Below are 16,391 nucleotides of genomic sequence, written 5' to 3'. Positions count from 1 at the left end.
CCCAACTCCAAAAATAATCAAAAACTATCACTTTTGTGAGGGTGTGGGTGCTCAGGTAGGGTCCAAGTCTATATATACACAAAAGTTAGCACCAGGCGCTCCAAAAATAAGACCTAGTTACAGACAAGGCCATCGTTAGAGCTGCACAGTTTCTCAGGGACCCCACTCTCTTAGGGATCCCAGTGGTTGTATTCCAAAATTAAGATTGTTTAAGGACCTTTGTGACATATGGTCATGCGACCAAAGATATTTTAACTGCAGGAGTCTAAAAGAACTGAACAGGAGACAGGCTGGTATACAGGCCTGGCATTAGGGGGGAGGGAGAGCAAACTGAGTAATTTTATATTCAAGGAACCACAGCATTTATATCCTGATTGTAGGACTGCTTAAGGACCTTTGGGATATCACAGTCATGCGACCAAAGGTCTCTTAATTGCAGGAGTCCAAAACAACTGAACAGGAGACAGGCTGGTATACAGGACTGGCATTTTGGGAAAGGGAGAGCAAACTGGGTGATTTTACACTCTAGGGGCCCCAGCATTTATATCCTGATGCTAGGACTGCTTAAGGACCTTTGTGACATTCGATCATGTGACCAAAGGTTTCTTAATTGCAGGAATCTTAAAGATCTCAACAGGAGACAGGCTGGTATGCAGGACTGGCATTTTGGGAAAGGGAGAGCAAACTGGGTAATTTTACATTCTAGGGGCCACAGCATTTATATCCTGATGATAGGACTGCTTAAGGACCTTTGTGACATCACAGTCATGCAACCAAAGGTCTTTTAATTGCAGGAGCCTAAAAGATCTGAACAGGAGACAGGCTGGTATACAGGACTGTCATTAGGGGAAAGGGAGAGCAAATTGGGCAGTTTCACAAGGCCCCCTCCCCCTAGGGTCCCCAGTGTTTATATCCTGATGTTAGGACTGCTTAAGGACCTTTTTGACATCACATCATGTGACCCAAGGTCTCTTAATTGCAGGAGTTGGCTGGTCTATGTGTTACACACAGGGTTTGGAGTGTTATATTGATATTCCAGAATGTAATATGACCATATTTGAATAAATGTTGATTTTGTTTATCAAAAAGTTAGTGGACAATCCCTTTAAAGTGTAACTGTTTCTGGCCACTAGAAGCTCTTTTCCCCTCTGCAGGATCCATCTCTAATTCTCAGTTGTCTCTGAGCTAGTGGGTAGAGATGAGCTGCTATGATGTCTCCCATACACAGCACACACAGACATGATGAATTCTTGCGTCTATGTAGCACATATTCAGAAGTAGCAGCCCATGGATGACTTTATACTGTGAATCCAGAACATTGTGCTATTATTAAAGCGTAACTCTCACTTCAGTTGTCTCTGAGCTAGTGAGTGGAGACTAGTTACTATGTTATCTCCATTAAACTACATGCACAGATACATAAAGGATTCCTGCTCTCCTGATCTATGTAGCACAGGTTCAGAGGTAGGAGCAGAATGGAGGACATCATATCAGTACTGAGCGGAGTAGCTGTGAATCCAGCTGTGAGATTAAACACTTACTAGAAAGCAGGAGCATATTCTCTGTCTCCTTCTCAGTGAGTTTTCAGTCATCTTGTTTTTGACCAAGATGAATTCTAGCAGTTTTTTCAGCGTGGATGTTGAGTTTAGGAGATGGAAGAAGGGGAAGTGACAGATAAATCGGAGAATAAAAAGTATATTTCTCCGAAAAGATAAATTACAAAGTTTCTTATATTCACATATAACATTGATTTATGCAAAGTAAGCTGAGTAGTATGCAGTCAGCTCTTCAGCTCCCCCTAGTGGCAGCTGCAGGCAGAAAAAATAAATGTTTTGATCCTGCACTTTTATCCCCTAGTTTTAAATATTTTCACTCAGAATATAAGCAATGTATTGTTCAATCCTCCATTGCTTCCTGCAGCTTTAGGCTATGTGCGCACACTGCGTTTTTCACGGCGTTTTTGCACGTTTTTTGGGTGCGTTTTTGGCCTCAAAACTGCATGACAAAAACGCTGCGTCAAACAAACGCAGCGTGTGCACATAGCCTTAGTGGCGGGGATCGAACAAGTCTGTGCAAGATAAGGAGGCAGTCTACTGTACAGCAGATAGAACTTTGTTTACTAGATTAAGGTGGATCGCTAGGTTATCTCTACGGCAATGGCTGTTAAAATGAGCCCAGAAGTAGCCTTGTTTTAGCTTCGCACCCCTTAGGATATGTGCACATGGTGCGTTTTTTTATGCAGATTTTGATGCGTTTTTATGAGAAATCTGCACCGACATCTGCATGCCTAACCTAAAGCCAGTAAAGTCTATGAGATTTGTTAAATGCTGCGCACACGTTGCTTTTTTTTCCTTGCAGATTTTGATGCAGAAAAAATCTGCAGCGTGTCAATTGTTGGCGCGTTTTTTTCCTGCGTTTTTTAGTCCTTCCAGCCTTTGACTTCACAAAAAAGCGCATGAAAAAAATGCACCCAAAAAAAACACATTAAAAACGCACCAAAACTGCGCCAAAAACGCATGTGTTTTTTGGTGCGTTTTTTTCTGCCAGAAGGTGCAGATTTCATGCAGAAAATTTCTGCACCAAATCTGCAGTGTGTGCACATAGCCTTAGAGACGCTTGGTACATTAGGAGGTGAGTTGTGCACCCTGCTTAAAACATGGATCCAGTTTTGTACCCCTTAGGCTATATGCCCACGGACAAAAGATGTTGCGTATTTTTCTGCAGCAAAATATGCAGTATCTCCCACAAAGAATGCACCAAAACTTTGCATTTTTGGTGCTTTTTTGTTGCGTTATTGAGTCCGTGTTTTATGTGCGGAATTTGGTGCGGATTGTAAACATTGTACACTGTTGTGTGTATGAATAAAGCTAGGATTAGGTTGAGAGAAAAAAAAAAATTCTGTAGGCCATTTAAATGTCAATATATATATGTGTCAAATCTGCACCAAAAACGCAGGTAAAACACCCTGTGGGAACAGACCTGCGGATTTGTTGCGGATTTTTGACCTCACATTCACTTGCATGGGCAAAACCTGCAGGTAAATCCGCAGGAATAATTGACATGCTGCAGATTTTTCCGCAGGGAAATCCACACTATTTCCTCAGCGGAAAAAAACGCAGCATGGGCACAAAACTTCAAAAATGCAATATAAATGGCTGGGGACTCACTGTACTGCGTATTTTGGAGAAAGCCACGGCAAATCCGTAAAAATAAATAAATGAATCCGCAGAGTGGCACAGGGCCTTAAGGCTATGTGCACACGCTGCAGATTTGGTGCAGAAATTTTCTGCATCAAATCTGCATCTTCTGTCACAAAAATGTACTAAAAAACTCATCCTGTTTTGATGCTTTTTTTAGTGAGTCAGTGGGGCTGGAAGGCCTAAAAAATGTGCGGAAAAAATGCTCCAACAATTGACATGCGGCAGATTTTTTCTGCATCAAAATCTGCACCAAATCTGCAAGGAAAAAAAAGCAACATGCGCAATTGACTTCAGAAATTTCATAGACTTTGCTGACATAAGGATAAGCATGCAGATTTTGGTGCAGATTTCTCAAAAAACGCCTCAAAATCTGCATAAAAAAATATGCACTGTGTGCACATAGCCTGGCTTCAGGAGTAGCATGCAGTTTTTGGTGCAGATTTCTCACAAAACGCATCTAAATCTGCATAAAAAATGCATTGTGTGCACATAGTCTGGCTTCAGGAGTGGCATGCAGTTTTTGGTGCAGATTTCTCAAAAAACGCATGAAAATCTGCATAAAAAATGCATCCTGTGCACATAGCCTGGCTTCAGGAGTGGCATGCAGTTTTTGGTGCAGATTTCTCAAAAAAAACCACATCAAAATCTGCATAAAAAAATGCTCTGTGTGTACATAGCCTGGCTTCAAGAGTGGCATGCAGTTTTTGGTGCAGATTTCTCAAAAAACGCATGAAAATCTGCATAAAAAACGCATCGTGTGCACATAGCCTGGCTTCAGGAGCGGCATGCAGATTTTGGTGCAGATTTCTCAAAAAATGCATCAAAATCTGCATCAAAAAACGCATCCTGTGCATATAGCCTGGCTTCAGGAGTGGCATGCAGATTTTGGTGCAGATTTCTCAAGAAACGCCTCAAAATCTGCATCAAAAAATGCATCGTGTGCACATAGCCTGGCTTCAGGAGTGCCATGCAGTTTTTGGTGCAGATTTTGAAAAAAACGTGTAAAATAGCACACAAGGTCTAAAGTTGGAAGGTAATGGAGAAGTGCATATGAAGAGGTGGCCAGCACGCCGTATGACACTTAAGAGGGAAAGCTCAAGCCAGGTGATACTTCTTCAATATTGGGATGTTTTGGGGTACCCACAGGTAGCAATAGCCCACAAGTAATGGCACGAGGGGGTGGGCAAGAACTGGATTGTCTTCTAAAAATATGGGGGAAATGATGAGCGGTGGTCATAGTCTTCTCTTCTTCGTTGACCCCTAATTCGGAGGACCTAGAGGTTTGGTTATGGAATATGGATGAACTTCCCCCCAAAAAACGGCAATTAGGGGATTTTTTTTTCCTTTTAAATAGAAACCCTCACGGATAAGAGGACAATATGCATACGTGTGAGCCTGCGGAGCCTGTGCGATGACTTGGATACCTGTGATTTCGTACATTTTACATTGCGGAGACCACGGCTTTCTTGAGACTGAAGTTGTCTAGACGGGTTCTGTCACAGTTGTAAATTCAGCGTAAGCCCCCAAGCCGGGAAAGTCTTTATACATTCCAAACGCCACTGACGTCCTTCTGGCAGGATGATTTCAAGCCCTTCAATATCTTGGTCAGCAATAAATCTTTACTAAGCCGAATATTTACCGTGACGGCATCGCCCCACCCTGAAAGAACAGTAGAGCTGGAAACGTGGCAAGTGCTCTTGGTCAAAAATAACGTCTGAACATCTTTTATAGGGGATGTCTGTGGCACCCCTGAGGCTTCAGTCACCACAGGGTACTGCACCTCACTTAAGGTGCAGTACTTATCCTGTATCCAGAGGAGGTCGGTACCTGTTCCACTACACACAAACTCATTCACACAAAAAGGTTGCTCTCCCACTGGGGACCGGGCTAGGGTCGGATATTAAGGTAGTCACCAAACATGGTGGGCCGCCACCCACTAGTGACAGAGACCCGGGGGAGGAGCAGCCATCTTAGGGAGTTTGGAGCTGACACAACAGTTAGAGAGTTCTCCAGCAGGAGAGGACAGGAGCAGACGGGTTTACAGGTGGTTCTGGTGGGACGAAGGAGTCAATACGGTCGCCGAGGGGAGAGATTCATTGCTCCAGGGTGCAGAGCCCTAGAGTGGAACAGACTTCACGTTGTAGCACCAGAATCTGTAGGACACGGGGATTGTATTTTCCTCTAGCCACCACAGTTCCCGAAGCACAGTGCCAAATAGGGTCCGGAGTCATGATCAAAGTCAGGCCCCACAGCGGACCCGCGGCACGTGCATACAGGACGGGAGCTAACACTACAAGAACCGGGGTCCCCAAGCAACGTCAAGCCATGGGGATCCATCTTTAAAGGGGCAAGAAGGAAGGGCCCACTGACCAACGTACCGGTTCTGACCTCCAACTGATCCGGGATCGACTGGGGCCCATCACGGCGGTGAACGGTACTCTGAGGGCAGCACTGGAACTGTGAGTAAAGAGAGACCTGGAACCACAGCACCTGACTCAGCTTATTGCCAGCGTCGGCACCCCGCACTTCGGCACCAATGGCCACTACTCCTCTCATCATCCTTCCCGGGGCCCGCTCCACCTGGGGGAGCAGAACCATCTTTGCTGTGACACCATCCGCCCTGGAGGACAGCGACAGCAGCGGCAGCTAATCCCTGGCTGCGTACCACAGGTGGCGTCACGAGACAATCACCCTCATCCACTACTACCCGCATTCTCCAACCCTTCCATCCCTTTTATTGTACACCTCGGGGCCACGAAGCCGGGCAGGGCCACCCGTGACATCACCGGCCCGGCGATGAGTATAATGTAACCCATTGCCCCGTGGGTGCTACATGTCCATATCCCTTTTTTAGTTGGCGAATACTTGGGGTCAAGATGACCGACCATGAAATACATGGGCAAACTGGGTGATCTGGAACAGGAGCGGTTCCTTTAGTGCGGCTCTCTAAATCTGGCTCCTAGGATGACCCGTTATGTTGTTTTCCACTGTGATGGTGTAGATGAAGGTAATATAGGTGGCTTTCCTCATCAAGACCCTTCTCTATGATCCAGAAAAGCTGACAGAAACTCTTTCATCCATCTCAAAGGACTGCCATGATAGCAAACTCTCACTAAGGTGTTTTCCACTTTTGTCAATGCTCTTGATGGTGTAGATGGGGGTAATAATGGGGGCTTTACTAATGAAGACCCACCTCTATGATACAGAAAAGCTGAAAGCAAATCTTTCATCCATCTCCAAGGGCTACCATGATAGCAAACTCTTACTAAGGAGTTTTCCCCTTTGGTCAATGCTCTTGATGGTATAGATGGAGGTAATAATGAAGGCTTTCCTAATCAAGACCCTCCTCTATCATCCAGATAAAGATGAAGCAACTCTTTCATCCATCTTAAAGGTCTGCCATGATAGCAAACTCTCACTAAGGGGTTTTCCTCTTTGGTCAATGCTCTTGATGGTGTAGATGGGGGTAATAATGGGGGCTTTCATAATCAAGACCCTCCTCTATCATCCAGATAAGCTGAAAACAACTCTTTCATCCATCTCAGAGGTCTGCCATGATAGCAAACTCTCGCTAAGGGGGTTTCCACTTTGATGGTGTAGATGGAGGTAATATAGGGGGCTTTCCTAATCAAGACCCTCATCTATGATCCAGAAAAAGCTGAAAGCAACTGTTTCCTCCATCTCGAAGGTCTGCCTTGATAGCAAACTCTCACTAAGGGGGTTTTCCTCTTTGTTCAATGCTCTTGAAGGTGTAGCTAGAGGTAACACAGGAGGCTTTCCTAATCAAGACCCTCATCTATGATCCAGAAAAAGCTGAAAGCAACTCTTTCCTCCATCTTGAAGGTCTGCCATGATAGCAATCTCTCACTAAGGGGGTTTCCACTTTGATGGTGTAGATGGAGGTAATATAGGGGGCTTTCCTAATCAAGACCCTCCTCTAATATCCAGATAAGCTGAAAGCAACTCTTTGATCCATCTCGAAGGTCTGCCATGATAGCAAACTCTCACCAAGGGGTTTTGGATACTCTATGCATCCTAATAGTCCACATTTTTATTCTGTCCGTTTGTTCTGGGCCTTGTTAGGGCATGTGCTGCTAGATAAAACCCAGAGTTGTGTCCTTAAAATCAATGAACACGATGGACGGTAATTAATTTCAACACTTGTCCTATAATGAATTGTTATCTCTGAAACGTCACGACAAGAAAGAAAACCGGTACTTAAATTTCAGCATTGGCCGGGGCATCAAAATCAAGCGACTCCTTAAGGCCTGGTCTGTTTTGGGCCTTCAGGACAAAGCATTTTTAACTTTTTGTTGAATTATTTTTTTTTGTTATTTTTGACGAAGCCATAGTGAACCTCATTGGTTAACATTTATTTGTTTTTGAGGGGTGGGTAAAATAATAGTAATTCTATTGTTGTTTTTTTGCTTTTGTTTTTCATCAGTCACTTTTATATGGGTCATTACGGTAGCTGAGACTATGTAGAGATGACTTCATTGATTGACAAGACTCAGGTCCATGGTCGTTGGACAGTAGCCCTGCGAATCTTCTCCTATTTGATGGCATCCACAGGTCCTCTTCTCTATTTCGGCATGACGTTTTTCCAGGCCGGCTAATAAAAGGAGGACATGGGGATGTTGGGAGGTAGGAGGAGGCTCACAGGGATACCATCCAGCGGTCATGGACTACTGACCAGGGTCCTTCGAATTTATTTGCTCCTTTGAGGGCTTAATTACTCAACCATTGACCGATCATCCCATTTCTGACCCGCAGCGGATAGTAACACTGTGATGAAAGGTTGCTCCACCCCCGACCTTTGCAATCAAACCTCAATCATCGACACGGGGAATCGATCGGTCTACATGACGTCAACGTGCTGCGAGAACAACCTCTGCAACCTCAACCGCTACTCCAGTAAGTACTCACATCGTCAGCTGTCAGTGCATTCTTGTGGTTGTAGTTCGCCATACCTGTGCACTTTGCATTTTTTGATTATTAGCAAGTGCCTGCAAAGTCACTTGCTCCTTATCCACAAAATATTGCTTGCTCCCAATGAGTATCGCTGATTGTTTCTCTTCTTCAGCTTCTCAGGTTTACACGAATCGCTTACAATGTAATACTTGTCCAAGCTCTTCCATTGCCTGTATGTCTTCTTCATTCAAGCCTTTATTTTGCGACGAAGTCAGCAACTACTGTGTGGACACGGCCACGAAGGAATGGAAGAATGGTGAGAGCTCTGGTGTCTCCATATTTTACTATTTTATACTGCTAGAGTTGGCAGATCGCTACATTTGGTGTATTGCGGCCAAAATCTGAACAGCCACGATAATTCCAATAATCCGGCATCGTAAGGTTATTCTGAACCACTGGATATCTGTGACTATACCAATATACTTTACCTAGATCATAAACCCGGATATAGTTGTAGCAAACCCTCAGCTGTAAAAAGGGAGCATTAAGAGTGTCAGTAGCTCCAGAGCCCCAATCTTAGTATTGTATAGGGTCCCAGTAGTTCCAGAGCCTTAATCTTGGTATAGTTTAGGGTTCCAGTTGTTCCAGAGCCCCAATCTTGGTATTGTATTGGGTTCCAGTAGTCCCAGAGCCCCAATCTTGGTATCATTTAGGGTCTCAGTAGTTCCAGAGCCTCAATCTTGGTATCAATTATGGTCCCAGTAAATCCAGAGCCTCAATCTTGGAATTGTTTGGAGTCCCAGTAGTTCCAAAGCCCCAATCTTGGTATTGTTTAGGATCTCAATAGTTCCAGAGCCCCACGTTTGATATTGCTTAGGGTCCCAGTAGTTCCAGAGCCCTAATCCTGGTATTGTTTAGGGTCTCAGTAGTTCCAGGGTCCCAATCTTGGTATTGTATAGGGTCCCAGTAGTTCCAGAGCCTCAATCTTGGTATAGTTTATAGTTCTAGTTGTTCCAAAGCCCCAATTTTGGAATTGTTTGAGGTCCCAGAAGCTCCTGAGCAACATTCTTGGTATAGTTTAGGGTTCCAGTTGTTCCAGAACCCCAATTTTGGAATCGTTTGGGATCCCAGTAGTTTCAGAGCGCCAATCTTAGTATTGTTTAGGGTCTCAGTAGTTCCATAGCTGCAGTCTTGGTATAGTTTAGGGTCCCAGTAGTTCCAGATCCCCAATCTTGGTATCGTGTAGAGTTCTAGTAATTCCAAAGCCTCGATCTCGGACTCATTTGGGGTCCCAGTAGTCCCAGAGACCGAATTTTGGAATCGTTTGGGGTCCCAGTAGTTCCAGAGCCCTAATCTTGGTATAGTTTAAAGTCCTAGTAGTTCCAGAGCCCCAATCTTGGTATTGTATAGGGTCCCAGTATGTCCAGAGCCTAAATCTTGGTATAGTTTAGTGTTCCAGTTGTTCCAGAACCCCAATTTTGGAATCGTTTGGGATCCCAGTAGTTTCAGAGCACCAATCTTGGTATTGTTTAGGGTCTCAGTAGTTCCATAACCTCAATCTTGGAATCGTTTGGGGTCCCAGTAGCTTCAATCTTGGTATCGTTTGGGATCTCAGTAGTTCCAAAGCCCAAAAGGTTGTAAAGTTTAGGGTCCTAGTAGTTCCAGAGTGACAATTTTGGTATCGTTTAGGGTTCTAGTAGTCCCAGAACTCTAATCTTGGTAACGTTTAGAATCCCAGTAGTTCCACAACCCCAAACTTTGTATTGTTTAGGGTCCAGTAGTCTCAGAGCTCCAATCTTGGTATCGTTTAGCATGCCAGTAGTTCCAGAACCCCAGTCTGGGTATCAATTAAGGGCCAAATAGTTCCAGAGCCTCAATCTTGAAATCGTTTGGGGTCCCAGTAGTTCCAGAGCTCCAATCTTGGTATAATTTAGGGTTCCAGTAGTTCCAGAGCCCAAATTTTGGTATCATATAGGGTCTCAACAGTTCCAGAATCCCAATCTTGGTATCGTTAAGGGTCCCACTAGTTCCAGAGCCCCAATTTTGGAATAATTTGGCATTTCAGTAGTTCCAGAACCCTAATTTTGGAATAGTTTAGGGTCCCAGTAGTTCCAGAGCCCAAATCTTGGTATCGATTAAGGATCCAGTAGTTCCAGAGCCTCAATCTTGGTATCGTTAAGGGTATCATGAGTCCCATAACCCCAATCTTGGTATTGTTTAGGGCTCCGGTTGTTCCAGAGCCGAAATGTTGGTATTGTTTAGAGTCTCAGTAGTTCCAGAGCCCCAATCTTGGTATAGATTAAAGTCCCAGTAGTTCCAGAGTCTCATTCTTGGTATCGTTTGAGGTCCCAGTAGTTCCAAAGTCCCATTATTGCTTGGAGTCCCAGTAGTTTCACAGACTCAATCTAGGTATCGTTTGGGATCTCTGTAGTTCCAGAGCCCTAATCTTGGAATTGTTTGGAGCCCAAGTCATTCCAGAGCCCCATTCTTGGAATCCTTTAGAGTCCTTTAGAGTCCAAGGAGGTCCAGAGCCCCGATCTGGTGTCCCACTAATTGGACTTCGAGCAATCAGCAAGTTTTCCCCTATTCTTTTTTCTTCGACTTCACAGACTTTTCACGGCTAAATAATTAAAACCTGGTAAAATAAAATGTCTTGGAAATTCGCCCTCAAGGTGTAAAAATAAAGTTTTTCTTTGACATCCACTTTTTTTGAAGAGGAAACACTGACACCCCCAGTGGTCGGCTCATAATGGCTTATTTTTGAGTCAGGCTGTGCGGAGTGACGCCCTCAGGAGGCCATTTAATCATACGAGCCGGCTGCTGTCCTGTCATTATAAATAAAGTCTTGAAGTCTAATTTCCATTTGGTTTTTGATGTGTGCGTCAAAACCCTTTATCCCATCTCTTCTTAACACTCCATGAAATTGATCTGCTATTTACATATTGCTGTTTGTGGCGCTCGTCTTGTTAATGTGAGGCCTGGATCACCGGGTTTCCGCTGCAGACAGGAGAAGAGGGTTTTTTGGAATATAGTTCAAAGTTTTAGATTTTTTTTTTAATCCTAATTATTATTAATAATTTTTAGAGCACCCTTGATTCCATGGTGTTATACATGAGAAGGGGTTGCATACAAAATACAATGAATCATCTAACAAAGACATACTGGGATAGAGAGGGGAGAGGCCTTCTGGCTTAAAATCTACAGAATAATGAGGAGGACACAGTAGGATGGGTGGTTGAGGCTGGTGTTGGTGAGGCGATGGCTCCAGTGGTGGTCGTGAGGCGGCGGCTCCAGTGGTGGTGATGAGGCAGTGGCTCCAATGGTGGTGGTGAGGCAGTGGCTCCAATGGTGGTGAGGCTACAGCTCCAGTCGTGGTGGGAAGGCATCTGCTCCATTGGTGGTGATGAGGAGACAGCTCCAGTGGTGGTGGTGAGGTGGCAGCTCCGGTGGTGGTGGTGAGGTGGCAGCTCTGGTGGTCGTGGCTCCAATGGTGGTGAGGTGGTGGCTCCAGTGGTGGTGGTGAGGCGGCGACTCCAGTAATAGTGCTGAGGCAGTGGCTCCAATGGTGGTGAAGCGACAGCTCCAGTGGTGGTGGGGAGGCATCTGCTCTAGGGGTGGTGGTGAGGTGGCGGCTCCACTGGTAGTGGTGAGGCAGTGGCTCCAGTGGTGGTGGGGAGGTAGCTGCTTCATTGATGGTGGTGAGGAGGCAGCTACAGTGGTGGTGGTGAGGCGGCGGCCTCCAGTGGTGGTGGTGAGGCGGCAGTCTCCAGTGATGGTGGTGAGGTGACAGTGGAGTCATATCAGGCTGTAGCTTTCTTGAAGAGATGAGTTTTTGAGTTCTACTTGAAAGTTCCGAATGTGGTGGATAATCAGATGTGTTGGGGCACAGAAGTCCAGAAAATGGGGGATAATCTGGAGAAGCCTTGGAGGCCATTGGGTGAGGAACGTAAGAGTGTGGAAGAGACAAGAAGGTCTTGGGAGGACCAGAGATTAGGTGAGGGAAGATATTATTAGATTAGTTCAGTAATATATGGATGGGTAAGATTATGGACATCTGGGAAGGTCAGTGTTAGTAGTTTAAACTGATATTTTGGGGAATTGGGAGCCAAGGAAGGGATTTGCAGAGTGGAGAAGCGAAGGCATAGCGAGGGGAAAGGTGGATTAGTCAGGCAGCAGAGTTAAGGATAAACTGGAGAGATGCAAGAGTGTTAGCAGGAAGGCCACAGAGCAGGATGTTGCAGTTGTCTAGGCGGGAAATGATGAGGGCATGCACTATCATTTTAGCAGATTCAGGGTTGAGGAAAGGACAGAATCTGGAAATCCTAATAATTCACAATGACAATATGTACAAATAAGACCAAGACAAATGTGGGCATAATGACAAAGGTGTGCATTTTCCCCATGGTATGACATCAAATTCATACCATGGGGAAAATTGAGGAATCAATCAAGTTCAACCCAGGTGGAACCATAATGGAGCCTTCTTCTGATTCTTGTACACAATCCAAGTCATCTATACCAATCCTTAAGGTCCCTTACTTGGACCAATAATCGTGAGAATGTCCGTTCATGATCAATGGGTCATGTAAACATGGTAGTGATCAGCTGATGGTTGAACAAAATCAGCTTGTTCACGCAGGCTTGAAAATGTAGAGAATGTACATGAGGCCCTCTAGATGCTATAAGACGTAAGGAGACAAGAAAGCCCAAATACATATGGCATTTATCGCCTTCCCCAAGGATGATGTCAACCTCTGGTGGTTTACATCACCAAAAGATGAAGGTATAAGAGGCCCTTTAGATGCCATGAGACCTGTGGTGAAAAGGAAGCCTAACCTCTGGTGGTTTACATCACGAAGAGATGAAGGCACAAGAGGCCCTTTAGATGCCATGAGACTTATGGAGAAAAGAAAGCCCAAGCAGATATGGTCTCAATTTCCTTCCACAAGGATGATGTCAACCTGTGGTGGTTCATATCACCTGTAGATAAAGGTAATAGAAGCCCTTTAGATTCTATGAGACCTACGAAAAAAAAGAATCCTAAATTCTGGTAATCTCCATCCCTTCCCCAAGGATGATGGTGGTTCACATCACCTGAGGATGAAAGTACAAGAAATTCTTTAGATGCTAAGACACCAATGGAAAGAAGGAAGTCCAAACTTATGGCCTCTATCTCAATTTTCAAGGATGATGTCAAACTGTAAAACATGCTGCTGACAATATATGAACTCAGGAGGACCTACAATCATTAGTCTCTATAGAGCTTGCCTTGGCCAGTTTAAAAGGTCTTTAGATGAGCTCTGATCGGCAACAATCATTATGGTCTGAAATCTGTCAGGGTAAACGCACCTTTACTAAACATCCATTTTCAGAAGCTGCCTCCTTCTTACCTCAGTGACGCCTATGGAGAGAATGAACCACCACAGATTGAAATCCCTTTGCGGGGAAGAACCGATAAGTCGGGAGCAAGAAAGGTTGGCCATTCAAACAATATGTTCAAGGTTGACCTAATTTTTGGGGAAGGAATTGGAGACCACATCAATTTAGGCTTCCTTCTTACAATAATCTTCTGGCATGTAAAGGTCGTCTTATACATTAATCTCAAGTTGATGTGATCCACCACAGGTTATCCTCATCTTTGGGGAAGGAATTGGAGACCACATCAATTTAGGCTTCCTTATTTCCATAGATCATTTGGCATGTAAAGGTCTTCTTGTACCCTAATCTCCAGGTGATATGATCTACACAGGTCGACACCATCCTTTGGGAAAGAGATGTAGACCAAGTGACTTTGGGTTTCCTTCTTTCCATAGATCTTGTGGCATGTAAAGGTCTTGTTGTACCCTAATCTCAAGTTGATGTGATCCACCACAGGTTATCCTCATCTTTGGGGAAGGAATTGGAGACTACATCAATTTAGGCTTCCTTCTTTCCATAGATCTTTTGGCATGTAAAGGTCTTTGTGTATCCTAAGCTCCAGGTGATGTGATCCACCACAGGTCGACACCATCCTTGGGGAAAGAGATGTAGACAAAGTGACTTTTGGTTTCCTTCTTTCCATAGATCTTGTGGCATGTAAAGGTTTTCTTGTACCCTAATCTCCAGGTGACGTGAACCACCACAGGTTGACATCATCCTTGGGGAAAGAGATGTAGACAAAGTGACTTTTGGTTTCCTTCTTTCCATAGATCTTGTGGCATGTAAAGGTCTTCTTGTACTCTAATCTCCAGGTGATGTGAACCACCACAGGTTGAAATCATACTTGGGGAAAGAGATGTAGACCAGATGAGTTTGGGTTTCCTTCTTGGGTTCTTCACGAAGCTCAACAATAATAAGATGCTAACAAATGACCTTGGCTGTTCTTCTTTTGGTGTAATAATTGATCACTAACCATGAGCCATCAATTTTGTAATGAAGACGGGACAATGATTATTGTGATATTGTAACGCGCCTATCGTGAAGGACATTGAGTCTGTGCAATCATCAACACGGCCATGTTTTCTTTCAGGCGTTGTTTCTTCATCTTCATATGTGAAAGGTTGCGGGTCAGGAAACATTGGAGAAACATGTACTGACCTGTTTGCCTTCAACACCGGAACTTCTGAACGTTACACTTATCGTTCATGCTGCACTACGAATGGCTGCAATACAGTCACCCAGCAAAGTAAGTACAATATACTTGTGGATCTCATATAGCTCTACAATATGGTTCCCTTCGGAGATATTCTAGTAGCTGTTGAGAACATCCATCTTTGCCCTTTGGCACTTGACAGCTGAAAACTTTTATCTTCACAAAAATCTATATATTTTGTGGATAAAGAAGTTTTTAAAGGGGGCACAGTATTTTAGTTTTGTAGTATTTTCATACTTTTAGTATTTATTTTTAGTATTTATAGTATTTTCATTGCACAGGACATAGACAGATGTTGCCACCTACAGATATACAGTCAATATAAACAATATTGTCCATTTTTACAAGTCTACAACTGTTAAAGTGTAACGTTTGCGGTTGGTGTAGGGGCAGCGAGCTGGATTAGTGGACCCACTGGATCACAGGGGGGACCCGGACTTACCCTTTAGTGACAGGAGCTTAACTAAGCGCCCATCAAGAGGTGGACGCCAGGTACCACTCCCATGGCAGTGACCGGGTCTGTGGCAGCTGACCCCCAGGCCAGGTGATGGACACAGGTATAGAAGGGTACAGGCGGAGTGACTGAGGCAGGCGGGTACGGGCAGGAGTGTTGGGCATGGCAGGGATAGACAGGTATAGGAAGGCAGGTAGTGAAGACAGACACAGGGTTAACAGGACAGGAGCTCAGGACCTGACAACTAGCTGGGTATCAGACTTGAGACTGACTGACTAACTAGAAGCGTAGTGCAGGCATCTCCCCTAATGGGAGGGTGCCTTAAATACACAGTGCCTCTCAGCCATAGGCTGAGAAGCATTTTCTGGAAATGGTGCTCTGGCTCTTTAAGAGGAGTGTCGTTGTGCGTGCATGCACCCTAAGCATACTCCTGGGAGACCTGAGCTGCGTAAACAGGCCCCGGGAGTGGAAGGAGGCAGCAGCATATGTGGATGGCTGGGGGAGAGCGGAGGAGGATGCGAGCCGACCAGGGTAGTGAGTACGTCAGCATCTCTGCAGGGACGCCGGCGCTACATATAGTCTACTGGATGGATTGGTAAAAATATTCAGTCTTTGCACCATAAAGCAGTTTTTAGTTCCCCTTTTTTTTATCCTGAGGGCCCTCTCCCCTTTAAAAAAAATCAATCTTATGTGAAAAAAAAACAAATAGAAGTCGGGTAGGAGGGGTGTGCAGCTGCAGTTTTTCCCTCTGTGTGTTCCTGAGATTGTATGCTGTGAGAGAGGAGAGAGAGCAGCTGATGGGAACATCTAATTGGCTCACGGCACTCCTTTTGCAGTCATGGCGGAAAGTGTTGACACCCTTTAAATTATTCCAGAAAATGAAGCATTTTTCCCAGAAAATGAATGCAATTACACGTTTTGTTATACACGTGCTCATTTCCTTTGTGTGCACTGGAGAAAAAAAAGCAAATTGGACATAAATTCACACAAGACTCCAAAAATGGGAGGACAAAATTGTTGTCCCCCTCAACTTAATATTTGGCTGCACGCCCTATGGAATAAATAATTGCAATCAATCGCTTCCTATAACCAGCAACAAGCTTCTTCTTCCTCTCACCTGGAATCTCGGACTCTTCTTTATTAACTTCTCCAGGTCTCTCATATTTCAAGACGTCTTCTCTTCACCCAACAGCAA

The 16,391-nt window shown here is 44.6% G+C and overlaps 1 protein-coding gene across 1 annotated transcript in view; it reads left to right on the top strand.

Moving 5' to 3' along the window:
- The window catches only part of LOC142256353 (urokinase plasminogen activator surface receptor-like), a 56,919-nt gene that overhangs the window by 22,378 nt on the left and 18,150 nt on the right, over positions 1-16,391 (top strand). The window contains exons 3-5 of the mRNA XM_075327986.1: positions 7,974-8,114; positions 8,284-8,427; positions 14,620-14,775. Coding sequence (XP_075184101.1) covers positions 7,974-8,114; positions 8,284-8,427; positions 14,620-14,775 — 441 coding nt within the window. The remainder of the gene's footprint in view (positions 1-7,973; positions 8,115-8,283; positions 8,428-14,619; positions 14,776-16,391) is intronic.

Source organism: Anomaloglossus baeobatrachus, chromosome 11 (assembly GCF_048569485.1).
Source record: "Anomaloglossus baeobatrachus isolate aAnoBae1 chromosome 11, aAnoBae1.hap1, whole genome shotgun sequence".
In the NCBI taxonomy this organism is placed as follows: domain Eukaryota; kingdom Metazoa; phylum Chordata; class Amphibia; order Anura; family Aromobatidae; genus Anomaloglossus; species Anomaloglossus baeobatrachus.
This window is presented reverse-complemented; position numbering and strand designations above follow the sequence as displayed.